The 22,568-nt window shown below is 50.4% G+C and overlaps 1 protein-coding gene across 8 annotated transcripts in view; it reads right to left on the reverse strand.

Annotated features, from left to right (window-relative positions):
- Positions 1-833: 833 nt before the first annotated feature.
- The window catches only part of TCF25 (transcription factor 25), a 32,768-nt gene continuing 11,033 nt past the window's right edge, over positions 834-22,568 (reverse strand). Inside the window, exons 2-18 of one of the 8 annotated variants that reach the window (XM_041770723.1) lie at positions 21,678-21,842; positions 20,643-20,717; positions 19,848-19,966; positions 19,274-19,339; positions 14,850-14,932; positions 13,703-13,833; positions 13,144-13,243; positions 11,764-11,857; positions 10,446-10,538; positions 10,228-10,333; positions 8,860-9,019; positions 7,535-7,622; positions 6,613-6,771; positions 6,393-6,483; positions 5,913-6,095; positions 4,324-4,396; positions 834-1,799 (exon numbers count right to left, since the gene is read on the reverse strand). In XM_041770723.1, the coding sequence (XP_041626657.1) occupies positions 4,337-4,396; positions 5,913-6,095; positions 6,393-6,483; positions 6,613-6,771; positions 7,535-7,622; positions 8,860-9,019; positions 10,228-10,333; positions 10,446-10,538; positions 11,764-11,857; positions 13,144-13,243; positions 13,703-13,833; positions 14,850-14,932; positions 19,274-19,339; positions 19,848-19,966; positions 20,643-20,717; positions 21,678-21,842 (1,773 nt within the window). In that variant the 3' untranslated portion in view covers positions 834-1,799; positions 4,324-4,336. Of the gene's footprint in view, positions 1,800-2,427; positions 2,743-3,739; positions 4,040-4,323; positions 4,397-5,912; positions 6,096-6,392; positions 6,484-6,612; positions 6,772-7,534; positions 7,623-8,859; positions 9,020-10,227; positions 10,334-10,445; positions 10,539-11,763; positions 11,858-13,143; positions 13,244-13,702; positions 13,834-14,849; positions 14,933-19,273; positions 19,340-19,847; positions 19,967-20,642; positions 20,718-21,677; positions 21,843-22,568 lie in introns of those variants that run through there. The other 7 variants (XM_041770725.1, XM_041770724.1, XM_041770722.1 and 4 more) reach the window with 7 other exon arrangements.

Here is a 22,568-nt window from a genome sequence, read left to right on the forward strand (position 1 = left end):
CAGCCGCCACTTCCTCTGCATAAGAAACCACTTCAAGGGCAGATCTCGGGTCTCCAGCCACATGGTGTACTGAGCAAGCCACAGGGAAGCTAAGAGTGGCCTGCGGGCACCTACTCCCAGCACTTTCTCACTGAAGACTGTGATTTCTCCTCTGAGGAGTGGAGGCTGGCGGGGGGGGGGGGGGGGGGGGGCGAGATCTATTTGTTGGTAGGTGGAGAAAACCTGAGGCAACAAGAAAGGCAAGGGACTGGCTTGGTGGTGGTGGCAGAAACAGAGATGAAGGTGGTAGAGATGGTGGTGGAGGTGATGGAGGTGGTGGAGGTGATGGAGGTGGTGGGGGTGGTGCAGGAGACATAGAGGAAGCTGGGAGTGTGGTTGCAGTGTCTGCAGTGTCATCTGTGACATTCCTGTTCAAGCCCACTTTCTCATCCACTCTGATGCCAGCACACCCACGTGTGATCACACAGTCATAACCACTCATAAATATCATCCCTTACATCTGCATCACTCAGCAAGGCGGCTTCCCCCCCTTGGACGGTGCTTCTTATTGAAGTACATCATACATAAAAGTACACGAACTGTAAATATGTAGGTTAGTGGATGTCCCAACCTTAACAGCCAGGAAAGCAGCATCCAGACCAAAAAATAAAATGTGAATTACCCGAGAACACCTAGGGCATCCGCTCACCCTGGGAGTCATCCCCTGACCATTGGTTCATTTTACCTATTTTATTTTTTTAATTTTAAAAAAACTTAAAAAAAATTTTTTTAAAGATTTTATTTATTCATCAGAGAGAGAGGGAGAGAGAGACAGGCAGAGACACAGGCAGAGGGAGAAACAGGCTCCATGCTGGGAGCCCAACGTGGGACTCGATCTCGGGTCTCCAGGATCACACCCTGGGCTGAAGGCGGTGTTAAACTGCTGAGCCAAACTGCTGAGCCACCAGGGCTGCCCATTTTACCTATTTTAGAATTCAGGTTGTGCCTTTCTTTGCACCACTTTCCTTGTGGTGTGTGTAGCGGTCTTCAAGAATACAGACCACACTGGGAATCTCCCGTCTGTTACAGATAGTACTTGCTGGCTGTTCCTGTCCCATCTTATGGTGGACATAGGCCAAGTGTGTCCACATGGTGACATGGAGTGGACTTGTTCCTCTGTTGCTGACAGGACATGAGCACCACCCCCGCCTCCCCCTATAGGAGATGAAGACAACCCACACCCACAGGCACCAGCCACAGGATAGGCCCACACACCAAGCTTCCCCTTCCAGCTTTTTGCCTTCTGTGGACTTGGCATCTTCCCATTCTGTTGTCCTGATGGGAGAACCCCAGAGGGAGCAAAGGGTCCTGGGACTAGCACCACAGCTGTCCATCACCAAGGACCACCTTCCCTCTAGAGGGGGCAGCCTCGCCCCCAGCTCCTGTGTCAGCACACTGCAGGGACGGTATTTCCAAGTCCATAAATGAGGCCTTTGAGACGGATGTGCTCCCCCCCCACCCCGCCGCATGAGACTTCAAAGAGCGTGAGAACTGGATAGCCTCTTCCTGGTGAGGCCTCGAGACTCCCCATCTGGTTCTGATGTGCCCGTTGGGGACTTCTTGGGAGGAAGACACTCAACTTCGTGATTAGTTATGGTTACGAGGGAAATGTCTAAATGAAATCACAGATCATCTGAAGGCCAATTCTATCAACTTGATCTCTAGTGCTCCTGGGAGACACGGAGAAGGGCCAGGAGACAGCTGGTGGACATGAGCAGGTATCAACACGAGAGGATGGGCCTGACCCATCTGTGAGGAGGCTGAGAGAACAAGAGTCGCTCAGTGGCTGTCTCCAGTACCAAGAACAGTTGAGTGCCAGTTGCACACGAGGCCCGCAACATGGGAGCATTCAACGTGTAAATGACCTTCATGTGGGAGCTGGAGTGTAAATGGCCTCTCACTGCAGAGACCAGTGAGATACCAGTGTCTAGCCATGGCCACACCAGGAGGCCCTGCTTCCTTCATGGAGGTCCTCCCAGGGCCAGCCAGGAGACACAGCAGCCCTCCTACACCGCCCCCCCCCACCAGCAGCTATGTGGGGTATACAGCTGGCTCCTCCTGGATCTTGTCATCGTGGGATCTCAGGAAGACCCAGCCCAGAGCTGAGTCACCATGAAGTCTTTGAACTCAGTGAGGGGAACACCTTGTGTGCCCTACCTGTGGTGTCTGCCCTAAAGACCCTGAGGTAGGGCCTGACTTGGTGGGAAAGAGCATAAACTATTAGCAATCTGTCCACAGGCAGCAGGAGGCCTGGGAAGAGCCAATTCACCTTTGCCTGGACACTGGGTGGCAAGGCAAGCCTTCAGAGCAGATGTTTAGATTTGAGAAAGGTGGCCGTCTTTTCATCTCCATGGAAACAGAGCGACAAGTAATGACCTAACCCAAGCGTTTTAGCTGCACACTGATGATTTAATAATCTCTTGGGACAGCAGGCCCAGAAGTGAGCAGTTTCACCAGTCTGGGCCCAGCCTCTCTTTGCCTATCTCTAGGACACTGGCTCTTCATTTTGAGGATCAGCAACTCCTGATTGTAAAATGGCTGCTGCAGCTCCGGATATCACAATCCCATCTGGTTGTATTTAAGGCTGGAAGATGCAGAGTACCAAGTTCTTCTTGCTTGCCTGTCATTATCAGAGGACCAACCCCTTTCTGGGGGAACCCAGTAGACTCCTATCCTGTTGGCTGAAGCTTATCGCAGGATACCCTAGTGGGAGACATGTAGATCTAGGATAGCCTGGGATTATCTCAATCATACCCAATCCCACCCAGCAAATCCAGTTATGGTGACAAGGAATTAAGCATGGGTAGTAACTGACCAACATCAACATATCTGCAGGGCACCGTTCTTACCATGGGCGTTCAGAGCAGAGGCTTCTGTTAACTCCCAGATGCTGGCAGTTCCCTAGCTGGGAACTTCGGACAGGATAACTTAACAGATCTCCCCCAACAGGTGATTCCATGTCACTGTCTAGAATGCTGTGTGGGACCTCCTGGGAGAAGGGCCTCTATACCAATGCTCAGCAGACCTGATCTTGGCCCAGAGCATGGAAGCAGCATATGCTCCCTCCCTCCCAGCTGTGGGCTACCTATAGGGATGGAGGTCAGGGCAGGGAGGGCATCCGACAGACTGGCAGGGCTGTGTGGTACTGAGCTGTCAAGTAGGCCAGGACTTGCCCCAGGCGATGAGCCCTCCTCCATGCTCTATTCACCTCACCGCTCTCCCCCTCCTCCATCAAATGCACCCTAACCCCTGCTACACACACTCCCCAGAGCTGGCAGGACATCCTTTCCAAGGTCCACCTCTCAGCCTCCCTCCAGCTCCCTCCAACTCCTGCCCTGAAGTTTCCCAATAAAATCACTGGGATTCTGCATTGGTGTGATGCCCCGGCCAAGGACTCCAGTGTCAGCACCCCCTGCCCCTGGCCAGCCTGTTCCAAGTTCCCATTGGAAGCATGTCTCTGTGTTCTCAGCAGAGATGTTGCACTGGAACCAGTGGGGCCTTCTCCACTCTGTGCCCCAAAATATGGGGGGCAGGGTGGCCATGGAGAGAGTTCACATGCGGCTTGGGCTTGGCTGTGTGTGACTGTGGGTCATGTCCTCTCCTGGGACAGCTCAAGGGCTATGCAGATCCAGCACCCACCTGCCTCACATTGGGCAGGAACTCCAGCCCCAGGAAAGAAGAGCTCATGCTGCACGGAGCGTAACCCATTCACATTTATAGGAGACACAAAGGAGGCAAGCGGACAACACAGCATTTCTACTCCAGGGAACTGGTCAATTCCGACCAGAACAGCAATCAGGAACATAATTGTACAGCGTTGGGGCGTGGCATCTACGCGGGCTCAGTCCCACTCCCCATCCCCCTCGGGGTTGTCCTCGCGAGCTGCCTCCACGTCGTGGAAGTGGAAGTTGGCCATCATGTCTCGTACGGCCAGCATCAGCCTGTTCAAGCCTTGGTTGTGGTTCAGACCCCCAGCCCCTCCATCCTCCAGCCTCTCCCCCTGCAGCAATGAGACTCGTCTGAGCAGGGGTTGTCCTGGGCTCTGAGGCCCACTGCTCCCAACCCAGCTGGCCTAGGACCCTGTCAGGAAGAAGCTCCTAACCAAAACATGTGACTGACAAGGCCAGGCCCCAGAGCGGGGCCAAGGTGGTGGCTACAATCTCAGGTAGGCATGTCCCAGTCTCCTGAGCAGGCTGCTGGAGTCAGTAAAGCCTCTAGACATGCACAGCCCACAGCCCTCCCTGAACCCACGTGGCAGAGAGGGGCCAAGACATGCTCACATACCTCCATGGTGTAATTAGGCAACAGGGACCGGAAGAAGAGTGCAATTGTGTTTCCATGGCTGACGGGACTCAGCCTGAAAAAGGAGGGAGGAAGGTCAGGAAGCACACAGTACACTCTGCCCTTGGCAGTGGGGATATACACACCACCGCAACCCAAGCAGCAGCTGGGCACCAGCTCAGGCTTCAGGGAAGGCCTTCCAGAGGGGGTGGGTCCTTGCAGACCTGGCTGGCTGAGCTGAGCAGACAGGAGAGGGTCACCTGCCATGGCACAGGTGGCTTGCTTTTGAGAAAAGCCATGCACGGGTGCAAAGGGGTCATGTGAAGAGAAGATGCGTGTGCTGTGGAGGACCCTCCTGGTAGGACTTGGTGCTGCAGCCCAGCTCCACTGGACATTTTTTTAAGGTTTTTTTTTTTTTTTTTTTTTAATTCATGAGAGAGACAGAATGAGAGAGAGGCAGAGACACAGGCAGAGGGAGAAGCAGGCTCCATGCAGAGAGGCCAACGTGGGACTCGATCCTGGGTCTCCAGGATCATGCCCTGGGCTGAAGGCGGCGCTAAACCACTGAGCCACCTGGGCTGCCCTCCATCGGACATTTAAGGACAGATGGCCTCGGGTTGGCACGGCCCTTTAACCACTCCTCAGGGCTAAATGGCCAGCAAGTTAGCTTTTTGTGTGAACCTAACAACATTAAAAATTCGTGTCCCCTCAACCATTCTGAGAATTTAACTGGGCACTGGTTCCCCAGAAGCACACAGTCCAATTTTTAGAATGTAATTCAGTTAAGAAAAAGTCCTTTATCCTACATAATGTGCTCTGAGACGTCTGAAAAGCACACTTTTTGAAATGGGAAAATCTGCCTGTGACTTTCAGATCTACAGTGTGGTGCTAACAGCCTCATGGTAAGGCAATCGCTTAGCTTTTAAGGCTAGAAGAAAAGAAAAAAAGCAGCTTTCCCATGATCCAAGGCTAAACGCCATCCACAAATCTGCTGCAGACTTGGCTCTGCTGTGCCCTTACTATTATAGCTCTTCCGGCTTGGCCACATGGGCTCCTTTCAGCTCTTGGAATACGCTCTCCTTGTGCTGTGTTTCTTATACAGGGCCTTTGCACGTGCTGACTCTTCTGGAATACCAGCATTCTCTCCCTCTTTCCTTGGCAAAGATATATTATTCCTTCATACTTCACTGACCATGGCTTCCTCTAAGAATCATATGTACCAGCAGTTTCTTTCTTTCTTTTTTTTTTTTTAAAGTACCAGCAGTTTCTTAATGCAGTTTTGATCTTACATTAATTTCTAGATTCTATAATGAATATATCTCCCCACTGTACTGCATATTCCATGAGGGTAGAGGTGGTGTCTTACTCTCACTTCACAGTGTTACCTCCAACATCTGCTCTAGAATCTGATCGAAAAAGGCTCCTACATCACGTAAGCGCAAGAACATAGCCAAGAAAAGCCTGCCCATGACCCCAAAGCACAATGTCCTCGGAGGGCTTGTGTCTGCAGAAGGCCGGGAGTCCCAGTGAGCCCTCAAGCACTGACTCAGAGCTATACAAGCAAAGGCACAAAGCGGGAGATGGAGAGGTACCTCTCTGGTCTCACGTAGGAGTAGATGGTGTCCAAAGGAGGCAGAGGGTCGAACCCCATCACAGACTGCGTGGTCACATCCTTCAGAAAGGGAAACAGAACCGTCGTGAGCCCTGGCCTTCCCCCAGCAGACTTTCAGGTGATTCCAGCCTGGACTGGCTTTTCTGCGAGGAGTCCTGTCAGTCTGATAGAAGTGGTCCTTGGTTGCGAGGCTGTGTCTACTGTACTGAGAAACTGGGTGAAGGAGTGGGGGACAGCCTTTCTTCCACCAGGACACTCACTCTTCCCCACTCAGATGGCCCATGTACAGTAGGGAAGGAAGAGAACTTCGTGATCTCCTGTGCCAGCATCTCACACGTCAGTGCTCTAGGCTGCTGGCTCCAGGGCCCCCACAGCGGCTGGGCCAGTCAGGAGCACAATCCCACCTCTCAAAACCCTAGGTGTGAGGGGAGGGGCCCCAAATGTTACAAAGCTCCCTTACCGGGGGGAGGGCAGCAACAGCTTCCTTGACCTCGGACAGGACCACGTGGCGGTGAATATTTCTGGGCGCACGCTGGTAGAGCACCTTCCGTCTAGAGCCCACAGAGAAAAGGGGCAGCACATGGACGAGAGCCACCCCGGCCCTGATGCCACATGTGAGACAGCCACCCCCGAGCAGATGGGCATCAGGCTAACCACTGCCCTGTCACCTCCAGGCCCACCTGCTCTCACACGCTTCCACCGCAGGGTCTCCAGAGTCCACCGCCTGCAGAACCTCGCGAACGTTCTCCTCCAGCCAACTCATGGTGGCGGGCTCCTTCCAGAGGAAGTGTGACCTTCCGAGGTACAGGCTCACCAGCTGGCTCAGGGCAGGGGGCTGGCTGTGGGAGAGTGGGGCCTGTAAGCAGAGCCCGCTAGGGCACAGCCTCCATGCACCCACCTGCACCTGTGGGGAGAGTGCGGGCCTGTCCAGCGGCCTGGGGCCAGAGGAGGTGGCGCAGAGGGGCTGCCGAACTGGGATGTGCCAGTGCCCAGTGGTGGGACACTTTAGCATTTGCTTCCACAGAAAGACATGTATTTTAATAAATATGAGGTCTTCAATAGAAACAGAAGATGGAAAAACAACGTGCATGTCTGCTCACACACAAAAATAGGCAGGAACCATGATGGTTTACGAACAGGGTCTGAAGGCGGCTGGTTCCCACACTGCATGTTTTCCTTTATTTTTTGTAAGACACCTGGTAAGGTAGTCCATGCACATACAGACATGTAAACCACACTAATGACTGTACCGATGCTAATTCCAGCCTACAGGTGCCAGCACAGTGGGCCCCACACCCTGTCCACTCCCCTCCTCAGGAAGGTTGGTGCTTTGGGCTGTGGGCTGCTTACACGCTGGCCAGCTCGGTGTCTAACCAGGAGGCAATGCCCCACGTAGACATGGCACGTAGCCCTCCTCAGTGGGAGAAGAGTCTGGCCACAAAGGTCACCTGCAGAGAGCACCTGGCAAGACCCTCCTGGTGGGAGGAGAAAGCAGTGACAGCCAGCCTCATGAAAATGGTTCCCGGGCTCTGCTCCTAGGGGCACCCCCATGACCCACACGTGGGCAGGCACTGTCCTCTTGGGGCCCATCCCAGTCTTTACCTTATCTCAGCATCCGGTCCAAAGAAGCGGTGAGTGGCGACAGCGGCATCTGGCCGCACGCTGCAGTACTCAAGCAAAGGTAGGAGGACTGCAGGAGGAAGCAGGGGCCCCCAAAGGCAGGGTGACACTGGGGTGAGGCCAGGGTACCCACGCCAGCCCCCAAGGGGCCTCTGCCACCTTGGAGGGGGTTGTCTGTCCTGCTGCCTCCCAGCAGCCCCATCTGCATCTGAGGGGTCGCACCCATGACCCCCCCCAAGCACGCACACAAGGCGTTCCAACCACTGAGATCACACACATTCCACCTACAGGCTCACGGGGTTCAGGCCTTGGGCAGAGACAGGCTCTGAGCTGCTGCGACTTCCCCACAGTCCTAGCACCCAAAGAACCCTATCGTCTGAGGGACTTTCCAGGGCAGCTCAGTGTGCAGGAGGACCACCCCAGGTTGTATGAAAACACCACAGGCAGCTTTGTGTGTGCACAGAATGGGGGTCGAGCCCAGATGTACCAGCAGATACTGAGCATGCTGTAGGGTAGGAACCCTGAGTGACACGGGCCTCAGCCCTGCCCTGGCTGCCTCCTCAGACCTCCACCACCCTTGTCTACATGCTCAGCTCTGTTTTCTCCCTAGCACTTAGCACCACCTCATCTACTGTCCTTCTCATCTCATTCCCTGGTCTGCCTCCCTGCCCTAGGATGTGAGCCCTAAAAGTGGGGATCTTGGCTGCCTCCTCTGCCTGGCCAGGGATGCAACAGGCTCATGGGGGCGAGGGATAGGGGGGCATGTGAGGATGGTGTACATGAGCCACATAGCCTATCCCGGGCACATACTCCTCTGTGAAACTGCAAGTGGTAAGAGGACCCAAGTCCACCAGTTCCCTGATGTAACAGCAGGCTCTTCTCTGATCTCGTTAGCACTGAGATCAGCCCACAGGACTCCATCTCCACGAGGACACCAGCCTCCAGGGAGCATAGGGATGCTTGGAAGGGCCTCTGTGCAATCCCAGGACAACCTGGCCTCTAAGTTCTTCAACTCAGTGAGAAATAGGATTTGAGGATGAGAATATAATGCCTAGTTTGCAGACTGGGTCCCTCCTGCACAGTTCTGCTAACATCTAGCAGCTCATGTCCCTCTCTCTAGAAAACACTCCATCTTCAGAGAGAAAGTTTTTCTTAAACAGTCAATATTAAAACACCTTTTAGTTATCCTAAAACCCTGAGACACTTGGACACCAAAGTCAGTTCTGACTCATTTTCAGCTTTCAAACCATGACTACGTGTGTGCGGGGGCCCACCCATGTCTGCAGGGGCTGCTAGTATGTACCAACCTCCAGGGAACATGGTGAGTGCCTGTCGGATCAGGAGAGAGGCCTGCTCCCTTGCAGAGTTGAGCTCCTGCTCAGGGAGGTCTGCTTGCTGACTCAGCAGGAAATAGGCCAATGGCACAGAGAAGGCGAAATTTGGGAGCTGAGACAGGTTCCGATGAGCCTTCAAAGATGGAGAAACAAAGTCTGGAGTTTTGACACAGCAAAGACAAAAGATGCACAATTCACAGACACTCTGAAGTCACTCAAGGAGCCCCTGTGATGAGCACACAAGTGTTCTGTTGGCATAAAAATCACTTCATGTTGCATCTGGAGGCTTTCCATTGGCAGGAGACAAGTCAAAAGGCCCTGGAGCAGGGTTTGGGGGTAGGGGGTTGTGGAGAATTGACAGGGAAGAGTGGAAGGACCTGGAGCAGGCGAAGTTGGGTGGGGTCACAGAAAGGCACCCAACCTCAGGCTGCAGTTCACACTGGAGAACTCAGAAAGTCTGGTTGGCAATGAGGACCATCCCTGCTCTTGCCAGGACCTCATCAACATCAGCTGACATGGCCAAGCACTCAGCTTGCCTTTTTCTGTGTGTATGTAACAAACGACACGCCATGTTTTCTCCACTGAAGTGGAGCTGTGGCCTACAGTTATGGAACCTTACAGGCTACCACAACATTCTTCTGCAGACCCACTGTGGAGGGAGAGGGTGCTCCCTGCAGCTGCATTCTGGAGGCTCCAGGAACTTCTGTAAACTAGGTCCCAGAAGCAGGACTCCTCAGCAAATCAGCCAAGTGACAGTCCAAAATGATTTATGTAGGTGACCTCTTCATGTGGTTTGACTTCTTTCATTTCTCAATTACACAAAAAGATAACAAGTTGCTATTTCTCTACCCACCACCCCCACCCCACTGGAGGTGGTCAGGTTCACACACACTCAAGAGGGTACCATCTAACAGGAACACACATTTCCTAGCAGCTGAATTAAAAAGAAAACAGATAAAACAAATGTTACTACTGTTACGTTTAACCCAAATAACTAAAATAGCATCACTTCAAAGGCAAGCATTATGAAGATCACTAATGACTCTTTTCTATGCCTAGTCTAAGCCTCAGTATCAGGCTGGAGGCAGACCGCCACCTGCATGTGTCCACATGAACCCACCCAGCACACAAGCTCCCGAATGTGCATCATTCCCTATGGCCCATCCCCATCCCCACCCCCAGCAGCTGGTGTGCGCACATATGAGCAGGGAGCAAGGAAGGAGCATATGGATCTGCCCAGACCCTCTCCATGGTGTTGCAGGACTGCCTTGGGGTGCACAGACTCTGGTCTAAGACAAGAGAGGGAGACTTGGCCCCATGTGACATCATGTTCACACCCACCTCCCATTCCTGGAAGAGACGGATCAGGTACTCGTAGTTGCGTGCCCGTAAGGCCAGGTGATCGATGAGCAGCAGCATGCACAGGGGGTCCTCATCAGGCTCCAGGCTTCCAGAGGCAGGAAACAGGCAGAGGGAGACAAAGTGCAGAGTGGGCTGGTGTGGACATCTGCTAGCTTGAGGCCGCAGACGACACACAGGTGGCAGCGATGGGCGCTTACCTCAAGATGAGCTTGCAGAACTCCAGCGCAGTGCGTGGGCAGCCTCGCTTCTCCAGGAAGCTCATCTGCTTGTAGAGGGCCAGGTAGAAGCTCCTAGATCCAAGACAGTTCCTCGTGAATGAGAGCAGCAGCAGGCACAGAGCCGCACTGCCTGGAAGCCTCGTCCAGCACCGAGTCCACCCTCTGCTCACTGGCTGCGCCGGCACTTCCTGTGTGGCCTAATCACCGTGAATGTTCGCGAGTGTCCCCCTGTGTCTGCAGAGAAGGCGATGCTCTGCTTGTTGTTTGCAGTTATATGTGTATCCATGTAGAGAAAAACAAACTTAGCGTTCTTCCTTTACTGTTTATAATTTCAGAGAACAGAGTCCACATCTCCTACTGTAATTACCATCTGAATTTACCCTCAAATCTCAGTAGCTGCCAGTGGCACTGCAGCTAGATGCATCAAGTTTGTGACTTGAATCATCCTGGTGGACTATTATTTTTTATCAATGACCACCAACTCTGCTAGTGCCTACAGATGCTGGTATTTTATAACCTATCTCCAAGAATGAAAAATTTAATTGGAGAGACAAAACAAACACAAAAAAACCCAGACAATCTGTGCTGGGTGCGAGCAGGGGGGTGATGGTCAGGAAGTCCTGGGTTCCAGGCTGACTGACAAGGTGTGGAGAACATCCAGTGCTGGAGATGACCAAGGACGCTTGAGGCCAGAAGAGGGTGAGCAGGGCACCGGGACCAAGGATGTCGCCCCACCGCCCGGGGGGGCCTTGAAGGCCAGGCTGAGGGCAGGAATCCAGTGGGTAAGACTGTTCAGGCCTCCATTAGTGAAGGCTGGTTCCAGAGTGGGGCTCTGGGGCAGGAGGTGCATCTGTGAGAACAGAACATCAAGCAAGTATGACCGCTCAGTGCAGGTGCAGGGAACAGGATCAGGCTGAGTTCAAGTAGCTCAATGATTTAGGAATTGGCATGTTTGGCTCCCACAAAGCGTTCCAGAGTATTCTAAACTCACAGGGCACAGATCCTTCTGTCCATACGTACAAGTAAACACAACTACAGATCCTATCATAATGAAGTGGCTTGTCAGACACACTTCTAACAAGGACAAAGGGAACACCAGGCTTGCCCCATCCGTCCTTGAACTCAGCCCTCCTGCATTCAAGTTGTAAATACAACACAAGATGCCCTTGTGTGAGCTAGTGGGCAGGACATATCGGGGACAGTCCCCTGCCACCTGCTTCAATGACACCTATATAGGCACTCACATAGTGTGACAGCTTGGACACACCTTGACACACCTGTCATCCATGAAACCCACCTGTTCTCAGGTCTGCGGTAATCCAGCCGGCAGGTCCCGCTGGTGAGGCTGAACAAGGGGTGGAAGGCACACTCCATGCTGTACAGCGCTCTCTCTGAGGGCCACACAAACACCAGGGGAAGGTGTCATGGCCACTGTGGATGCAACCCTATCCCCCTACGGCTCACAAAGAAAGCTCTCAAAGGAAGAAGGTAACATAGCGAGGATTTTGAAAGTGCCACAAACACATGGCCTCACAAAACCCACATACACATGTCCACAGCAGCTCATTCACATGATCCAAGATGTGGAAACCACCTAAGTGTCCCCCCAGTGCTTGCAGATAAACAAAATATGGTCTGTCCACACTAAGGAGCATCAGGTAGCCGTGAAAGGAGTGACCCTTGAAGACACTGTGGTAAATTACAGAAGCCAGGTAGACGTGTCACAGGAATCCACTCACAGGAAATGTCCGTAACAGGCAAATGCACAGAAATAGGAAGCAGACTTGGGGTTGCCAGGGGCTGGAGGTAGGGAGGTCTCAGGTTATGGGCAGGGATTCTTTTGTAAGTTAACATAAATTTCCTAGATTTGGTGGTGATGGAACTGTACAACTCTGACAATAAACTAAACACCAATGTATCGGGCAGCCTGGGTGGCTCAGCGGTTTAGCGCCGCCTTCAGCCCAGGTCGTGATCCTGGAGACCCAGGATCGAGTCCCACGTCGGCTCCCTGCATGGAGCCTACTTCTGCCTCTGCCTGTGTCTCTGCCTCTCTCTCTCAATCCTCTCTGTGTGTTCTCATGAATAAATAAATAAAAAATCTTAAAAAAAAAATAAACACCAATGTATCAATTGTATGCTCTTAACAGCAAAGTTTTTTTTTTTGTTTTTTTTTTTTTAATTTTTATTTATCTATGATAGTCACAGAGAGAGAGAGAGAGAGAAGCAGAGACACAGGCAGAGGAAGAAGCAGGCTCCATGCACCGGGAGCCCGACGTGGGATTCGATCCAGGGTCTCCCGGATCGCGCCCTGGGCCAAAGGCAGGCGCCAAACCGCTGCGCCACCCAGGGATCCCCAGCAAAGTTATATAGTATATGAATCATATCCAAAAGGGGAACCTAAGCATCAGACTCTTGGTTTTAGCTCAGGTCATGATCTCAGTCAGGGTCATGAGATTGAGCCCTGAGTGGGCCCAGTACAGAGCCTGCTTGAGATTCTCTCTTTTCCTCTGCCCCTCCCCCCACCTCTCTCTCCCCCTTCCTCTCAAAAAAAAAAAAAAAGTCCTGGCAAACCCCCGTGTACCTGCTGTCACCTTACAAGGCAGCACCTATCCTCCTCCAGCAGAGCTGTGCGTGGTTCCGAGGCACAGCAGGGCGGCGGGCCCATGGAGGCTCTTACCTACGAGGTCTCGGGCCATCTCCTGATCCTCCTGAAAGCGGCAGGCATCGCTGAGCTGCAGAAGTGAGTCAACGTGGTATGGGCTAGTCTGGAGCAGAACCTGGGAGGAAAGAGGGACAATGGATGGGGCTGTACGTGGAGGCCCCTGGACAGTAGGCAGCAAAGTACCAGCCCTAGGCAGGGCTTTCCTTCAGTCATTTAAACCTTGGGAAAATGTCACAAAGAGTGACACCCACAATACCCTCACCTCAAACTAAGCTCATCACCACTGCTCAGATGAGTCACGGACCACCCCTGTGGTGGGATCTCCACCTTCACCCTCTACCACCACTCCCCCAAACAAACAGCCCTTGGGAGAGGCGGCAAGTCCTGAGAAGCACCTTGCCATGGCCCCCAGCCCCCGTGACCCAGGCACACAGTGAGGGTCAGAGGAACAAGAAAGAAAGGACAAGGACAACTTTGGGTTGAGCGACCACAGGCTGGGATGCAGGCCCGGAGCAGCCTGGATAACTGAGGAGAGGGTGCAGGCTGGTGAGAACTCTCTAGGGGACACACGCACCACAATGTTGTTGGGCTCCATGGACTCCACGGCAGCCAGGAACTTGTGCTGAGTCTGCTGGTACTCCTCACTATGCTCAAATGCAAAGGAGGACAGGCCTTTCTTGGACTCCAGCAGGCGCATTGACAGACCTGAGGAGAGTGCAGCATCAGTGTTCCTGATGAGGAGTCTCTGTGCATATTCGACATGAGTCCCCATCAGTGTCTCCTTTTCCAGGGTGCCTGGGGCTGACTGCTTGTGGCTTGGTCCACATGAGCACCACATTCTGCCTACATTTTTCCTATGAAGGTGTTTCTTCCCCCATGGGTGTGCCTGGATCATCACCATCCCAGGACAATAGAGGTGAGGACACACATGGCGCCATCCGCCTCTCATCTGGCTAGGCTTAAACACTGGGCAGAGCCCAGACCCAGGTGGGCATGGGAGATCATGCAGGGCTGCAGCCAGGCATCCATGGTGATGGTGATCTATAACCACGAGTGAAAGTCTTTTCTCCTTGTACCAGATTCTTCTGAGGAACCTTCAGGAGCTTCATGAAATAGGTGAGTGGTTCCAGGCTACCCTCCTGACAGCCCCACCAAAGGCCAAGGCCTGCAGCACTACAGAACTGAGGAGCCCTCATCTGCCCTGGCTCAGGGGCCTCTGGGAAGCAAAGCGGGGGTGAAAGACGAGCGGAAACAAGACACCCACCAGAACCTAGGGCTTCCCATGTCCTCACTACCAGCACGAGGGAACCACACAGAACCCCACAAACACGGGGGCAGGGCGGGGTCATCACATGCTTCCGTCATGGTGGGGGCTCCTGCCTCTACCCTTGGTCCCACCCCAGTTGGGCCGCCCCACGATCCAAGGGTTCTTAGACGCCAAGTGCCTCTAATGGGGCATTTACTCCACACCCCAAACCTTTCTGCACTGTTGCTGTTTTTCTGTAAATTATTTGTACTTACTAATTGGCAACAAAATATAAAATATCACACTTGAAAAATGAAGTTGGTTGCTTCCTATGAGACAGTATCCACAGGAAAAAAGAAAAAAGCTGCATGAAAACGTACTTGAGAAAACATGCAGCTGGTGTGGACGGCGGGAGAGGGGGGGTCCTCTGTCCTCCCCGGCACATTGGCTCTGCATAAACCACGCAGCCCCTCACCTGGTTTGGTGTACCGTGGCCAGGTGCTCTTAGGGGTCGTCAGCCATGTACACTTGGGGTACACACGCTGCCTCTGCCTTGGCCTAGGAAGAAAAGACATGGTCACAGCTTAACCTTCACTGCTTGATCTCTGCAGGGACTATGGAAACAAAACTGTGGGGAAGAGAAGGGAGGGGAAGAGTGGTGGTACTTCCACCAGCGTGACCAGGACAGAAAGCAAATGGTGTCAACAACACAACAGAACCATTGCCAGAAAAAAAAGAAAAAAAAAAAAGGAACCATTGCCAGACAAAACTAGAAACTGTGTAATCTAAATAACCAAACCACCAGAGAAAGAAAAAAAAAAACCCAGCAAATTTACAGTCCAGCAAACTGGAAGGAAATACAGATAAAAAGGAAACAAAAATTGAAAACCAAAAATAAAGACCAGGAGGAGAGCAAATGTGTAGGGGCCCTGCGGACTCAAGTGAGCTGGCTTCCCTGTGGGCCAGGCTGCACAAATGCAATGCCAGCTGAGCAAAGAGGATGAAGGGCAGGTCTGTCATAAGGTGGGTCCTCTCCCCTGTCTCAAGACACCACCAATTAATTAATTAATTATTATTATTATTATTATTATTATTATTTATGATAGTCACACACAGAGACAGAGACAGAGACAGAAAGGCAGAGACACAGGTAGAGGGAGAAGCAGGCTCCATGCACCGGGAGCCCGACGTGGGATTTGATCCCGGGTCTCCAAGAGACACCAATTTAACAACACATTTTGAAAAGAGAAGAACAGTAACCATGAAGAGAACTGGCAAGGTCTATCAGTACACTGACGTCAACACACTTCTGAGTGATAACTAGCAAGACAGAGGCACAAGTGGGCAGCAGAGGAGGGAGGTCCATCTCCTGAGATGCTGTGCATGAACTGCTCTTTCCCCTCAGCCATGTGCTCCACCTCTGTGATCCAGGAGTCTCTGCCACAGGTGCCACATCACCCCCTGAAAGCTGTAGTTGCAAAGAAGGGTTTCTGTGCCATCACTGATGCTTTGTTTCTTAAGCTGAGTAACAGACATGTGGACATGTGGACATTCTTCTTTATACTTTCTTGATAATCTGAACCACTTCATTAAGAAAAAATATTTGGGATGCCTAAGAGTCTCGGTGATTGAGTGGCTGGCTCAGGTCATGATCCTGGGGTCCTGAGATGGAGTCCCACATCAGGCTCCCCAACAGGGAGCCTGCTTCTCCCTCTGCCTATGTCTCTGCCTCTCTCTCTGTGTTTCTCATGAATAAATAAATCTTAAAAAAGAAAAAAAAAGGGCAGCCCTGGTGGCGCAGCGGTTTAGTGCCGCCTGCAGCCCAGGGCATGATCCTGGAGACCCTCAATTGAGTCCCACGTCAGGCTCTCTGCATGGAGCCTGCTTCTCCCTCTGCCTGTGTCTCTGCCTCTCTCTCTCTCTCTCTCTCTCTCTGTGTCTCTATGAATAAATAAATAAAATCTTTAAAAAAAAAAAAAGAAAAGAAAAAGAAAAAGAAAGAAAACTTGAGTAAGACTCTGGCCTGTTTTAGGAACAGGATAAAAAAGTGTATTTCTTTTCCAACAAGAAGGCAAAACTGCAGGAGAAAACACATGGTAAAAAAAAAAAAAAGAAAAAAAAAGAAAACACATGGTACCTGAAAACCATGGCCAAAATCTGAAGAAAACTCATTTTTCCCTCTTAAAGTTTGAGCTGCTAGCCCTGAAACTTTAGCCAGATTTTTGCTTCTCAATCAGCAACAAAACCAACATGAAGTTTAGATTCTGGGAGAAGTTTGATCTTTGTCAGTTTAACAGTTCTTAATGGTTAGCACCACATGGTAGACACAGTGAGAAATGCTCAGAGCATGAGAGTCTGTTTACAGGACTTTCTGTAGGAGGTGGGGGTGTTCAAGCTTTCTGGATGCTCCAGTACAGAGTCCAGTTCTGACCGGGAGCTTGGTAGTATATAAAAAGGAAAATTGGATGTTCAGACTTGTGTGATCTAAGGAACCCCAGGGCTAGCCCAGCCCTGCAATAAGCTGTCCGTAAAGAACATAGAGAATACAGGGAGGTGGCGGGAGGAGGCACTGAGGAGGGCAGAGATGAGCAGAGCAGCGGGAGGATGAGCATGCCCAGTATTTGTGTCATGGAGACTGTCAGAGAAAGCCAAGCACATGACATCTGCAGATTCTGAAGCAGCCACCAGGAAGGACAACCAGAAACACACTAAGTCTATCTTCGTGCAGGCTAAGGAATGAAGGAGACAGGGAACTGTGGCTTCTCAGGGAAGCCTTTGGTGGGACTTTGTTTTGTTTTGTTTTTTAAGATTTTATTTATTCGTGAGAGACACAGAGAGAGGCAGAGACACAGGTAGAGGGGGAGAAGCAGGCTCCCTGCGGGGAGCCGGATGTGGGACTCGATCCCTGAACCGGGACCAGGCCCTGAGCTGAAGACAGACACTCACTCAACCGCTGAGCTACCCAGGTGTCCCAGTGGGACTTAGTTTTAAGGAAATCAATATTCTAGAAGTAAAATAGTACTAGAAAAATAAATATAATTACTATGAACTATGATTTGCACAGAAACAAGACAAGGCAGAAGTGTGAAGCGATGGCAAAGGTGAGCCAAGCAGAAGCAAACAAGCGGAGCTGGTGAGGACAGGCACAACGTCCAGCCCAGGATAGTCCAGGTGACCCAGAGGAAATTTTTTTTTTTTAAATATTTCATTTATTTACTCATAGAGACAGAGAGAGAGAGGCAGAGACACAGGCAGAGGGAGAAGCAGGCTCCATGCAGAGAGCCTGACGTGGGACTTGATCCAGTGTCTCCAGGATCACGCCCTGGGCTGCAGGCGGCGCCAAACCACTGTGCCACCAGGGCTACCCCAGAGGAATGTTTTAAAAGTGAAAATGTTTTTCATCAACATTCCAAAAGAAGACATAAAGTCCAAAACCCTGTGTCCTGAATAACTTAACACCAAGGATAAAAGCAAAAGCCATTCGCAAAGAAAAGTCCTCCATCTACATGTTAGACAGAATCTAGAACTCTACGACAGCTCAGAGAAGAAGAAACAGATGGCAAGTGGATTGAGGCACACAGGTGCTTGGAGGGCAGTGGAACAACTTGGAGGTAATGCAAATGGGAATACCTGCTGCCACGCAATTTCACTAGAAATGACCACACAGATGCAGGGAGGCTACAGCCAACACCTGTCCCCTAGGGTAAGCGCATTCCCCTTGTATACCAGGGTGTGGAAAATGGTGCCTAGAATCTAGCCATGCAGAATTGGGTGGTGTGTGACACGCCAGCAAAACTCTGTGGTGCCGGGGAACAAGATGTGTGTGCAGAGGACCCCACACAGGTGCAGCAAGCTGTCCTGAATGGTTATCTTTGGCAGGTGGAGGTGTCAAAGGAGACAATTCTACTTCTAAATTGCCTTAATTTTGGGATGCCTGGGTGGCTCAGCGGTTGGGCATCTCCCTTCGCCTCAGGACGTGGTCCCGGAGTTCCGGGATCTAGTCCCGCTTCGGGCTCCTGCATGAAGCCTGCTTTTCCTCCCTCTCCCTATGTCTCTGCCTCTCTCTGGGTCTTTCATGAATAAATAAATAAAATCTTTAAAAATAAATAAATAGCCTTTTTTTTTTTTTTTAAAGATTTTGAGAGGGAAAGAGGATGCACAGGTGAGGAGGAAGGGACAGAGGGAGGACAAGAAGACTCCCCAGTGAATGCAGAGCCTAGTGTGGGGCCTGATCCCAGGACCCCAAAGATCATGACCTGAGCTGAAAATAAGAGTCAGGTGCCCTACCAAATGAGTCACCCAGGTGCCCCTTACCTCATCTTTTTTTTTTTTTTTTTTTTTTCATAACAAGCATTTGATTATACATCCAGAAAAGACAAAGCTTCTGCTAGTGTGGAAGCTCCTGGTCAGAACTGGGACTCCATGCTGGAGTGTCCAGACAGCTAAACACCCCCAACTCCTACAGAAAATCCTGCAAACAGATCCTCATGCTCAGAGCATTCTCATTGTGTTGACCACATGGTGCCAACCATTAAAAGCTGTTAAACTGACAAAGATCAAACTTATCCCAGAATCTAAACCCTATGTTGGTTTTGCTGCTGATTGAGAAAAAAATTAACTTGGTCAAGATTTCAGCTCAAAACTTTAGGACTTACAGAATCTTTGTAAAAATTATGAGTCACATGCTAGGAGAGGCAGTGTGAGGGTGAGAGCCCAACAGTCACTGAAAAGGTCAAATGTCAACTTCTCCCTGACCCCTGAGATTCCTCAGAACCAGAAATCCTCAGGCTTTCATTTGGCAAGGCGCCTTACCTATCCTCCTCATCCCTCTCCAGGGGTTTAACTGGCCTTGGGAATGCACCCTCCCTTCTCTGAGAACACAGCCAGTGTTGATCTTACCTTTGTTCCCCCAGGACAGCTCGAGCACCAAAATACCTTTTCAGTTCTGTGTCTGGATTCAAGTGTCTAGAGAATTGAAAATTTTACAAAGAAAAATGAAATTGAGTTCTTCTATAATGATTCTGGGAATTCTGAAAGGTCACATAAAACCCAGCAGGGAGAACAGCTATTCTGACATGAAAGACAACTGGCTGGCCCACGTTCTCCCAAACCACATTGGCCGGAAGCATAGGCGGCCAGTGCTGGGGCCAAGTCAGAGCAGTCTCAGACCCATAAACTAGATCAAGGTGTGACTCAGGAAGAAGCGTCTACTAGGACAAGAGAGGAATCGTTTATCACAGAGTGACATCTTTCTTCAATATCGTTCAAGAAAAAAACAGTCCCAGATACATAAACCTAGGTGACAGATCATTTCCTTGGATTTCTCTTTTACTTCTTTTTCCTTGCTCCTATTGCCTAAATGTTTGGCCATAAACCTACATCACTTTTAAATACAGTAAGCTTTTCTTCTTTCTTTTAGTATGATTTTTCCTCTCACAAAGTCTGTCTCAGCCAGGAGGGAGAGGGGCTGTACCTGTGCTCCACATACAAGACATGCTTCTTCGAGCTCAGGGGAGGCGGGCCTGGGCGGTTTAAACCACTGCTGTCCTCAATCCTCTCCAAGATGCGGTCAATATCTTCCAGTCCATTTTCCTAAAAGCCCCAGAACAACATATTAATCACTATACTGACTTTAAATATCATAACAATCAACAACAAAATGATTTTTTTAACAAAATGATTTTTACAAAGAACTAGCATTATACTGTATTTACTTCCTGACAGTTCATAATCCAAACACTACATACTACACATATATTCAGAAAAAAAGAAGAAATGCTTCATGAGAGGAAGTTCAGAATTAGTGTGATCGCAGAACCAGAAGGACTCTTGAAATAACAAGTTACATGCCTACACTGCTCACCTCACTTCTTCAGGTGGAACTCATGACTGTAACTACCAGTGACAGGACACACAGAACCAGACAGTGAATCATCAATGAAACAGATTTTCTGACACAGGCTATACCTGGAAGCTTACATGTCAACATCAAATTAGCCCATCAGCACTAGAAAAAGGTCAGGGCACAGGGGCAGTGGACTGAGAAGGGACTGTGCTGTCCAAAGGACGTCATTTCAGATGGTTGCCAGAAAATGGAAAGCACAGAGTGAGGTCTAACCCTCATGAAACAACATGAACAAACATAAGCAAAATTTGCCAAGTGACTTTCCCTGACCTCTGAATTATATCCTAATGGTAAAGCATCAAAATATCAAATAAAAATGAATTGGTTCTAACTTCATCTTGAGAAACAGCTGAAAGCACATACCAAAATTTCTCCTGTAGTGTTTTTCTTATTTTTCTGTTTCTTTTTCTTCTTTCGGAGTTTACCACTTATATTAGACTAAAAAAAGAAGCACATTTTAATCAAGGGAAAGAGACAATAAAATCTTCAGTCTGACAACTAAAGCAACAAGCTAGAGAGGGACATGGGAACCCAGGCTTGGCATCCCCTCCCTCCCACCCTGAAAGTCCTGTGAACTCACCTATTTCTCCAACAAGTACCTCTCACTGGCCTGCATCTCTGGTCCTCCCTCCGACTTTCTCCCCTACTTCTAGACAGGACCCAGGGCTTCCCACGACCTCAAGAGGGCCTTAGAGGGCACCCACCTGCCCTCTGCTCTCATCTTTCACTTTGCCAACTACCCTTCCTGGCACACTTAGCTACCTGGGAGACCAGGGCCCCTTGTACTGCACTGTCCCCACCCCCCAACACACATGATGCCTCTGCCTCAATATCTCTTGTGCCTTCACCTAGTGCTTTCCTTCCTTGCAGTGTAATGCCTCCACCACCTCAGGCTCAGTCAGGTGTCCCTATGCACGTGTCCACCCACTTGTCACACTCCCAACCAGAGGCCCCTGGAAGGCAGACTTGTCCCTAGAACCCAGAAAGTTTGTAAGAAGTACTTGCTGAGTAAACAAGCATGCACTCCAGCCATAACCCAACACTAACTTGACTAACATTTCACTAACATTCACTAACATTTCTTCAAGGCATGTCCACCCAAAGGCCTGTCCACCTGACCAGAGCTCCAGACACACAATCACAAAGAACAGACACCCTGTGGAATAGAAGAAGACCCTCCCAAAGTGTGGAGGCAAGTCTTGTGTCAAGGAAACTTGTCTAGGGGACCCTGTATGTGGTCCCCTTGATGCCCACAACCAATCTCGAGGATTTCCTGCAAATCTTATCTGAGGTCCCAAGAGAATTTGGGGGTAACTGGAACTCAGCAAGTGACAGCAGAGGGTGTGTGTGTGTGTGTGTGTGTGTGTGTGTGTGGTGGGCACCTCCTGGTCCCCATACCTGCTCTGGGGGCACTGCTTTGTCAGCTGTTTCGCCAGCTTTCTTGGTGTCTTCACTTCCACTCTGAGATCTCCTTTTGTTCCCTGACACCACAGCATCTGTAAGCAGACAATCGGATCTCTCCCCATTCAGCACAGGTCCCTCCTCAAGGTCTTCGATGTTTATCTGGAAGAACACATGAGAGACAAAAGGATGTTCAGTGTATCCTGGCCACATAGTAAATGGTGATACTGAACTGCATTAGAGATGGAGATCAGGGCAGAGCTGCGGCAGGGAGACATGTTCAGGGTCATTTTAATCAGTGAACCCCAGAGAACATGGAGGCACTGTGTGGCTCCATGGTGTCTCTGTCTTAAGAGCTGACTTCATAAGAGTTCCCAAACATTACAACTCACCTCCCTTCCTGAACACTGCCCCAGGGCAAAGATTTGTAAATACATCTATCTATTTAGCCACTGGGAACTCTAGCTCAGCTCATCTACAGTAACCGACAGCAAAAGGACTGAGGAGAAGAAAAGGTACCTAAGGAGTGACTTACTGAGAAACTCTTCCCTAATAAAAGTAACTCACACAACAGAACCTGATATAGCAGGGAAAAGGAATGAATGGTGCACGGGCATGCACACACACTCTGGAAGTGAGAGAGGGGCAGGGGCGAGTACAAGTCACGTTTCCGGCCCTTCACCCAGTCCATGAAAAAGTAAACAAAAGAGTCCAACACGGAATAACAACTATGTTTCATAAACAAGACAGGAAGGACCCCATCTAGTACACTGAGGTCCAAAAATAAAACTGTATGTTCAATTTAGGACATCTGAAAAATAAAAAGCTGAAAAATAAAAACAAGATCTACTTTAACCCCCCAAACCCTAAGTTTTGTTTTTTTTTTAA

The sequence above is a fragment of the Vulpes lagopus genome, chromosome 10 (genome assembly GCF_018345385.1).
Source record: "Vulpes lagopus strain Blue_001 chromosome 10, ASM1834538v1, whole genome shotgun sequence".
Classification (NCBI taxonomy): Eukaryota; Metazoa; Chordata; class Mammalia; order Carnivora; family Canidae; genus Vulpes; species Vulpes lagopus.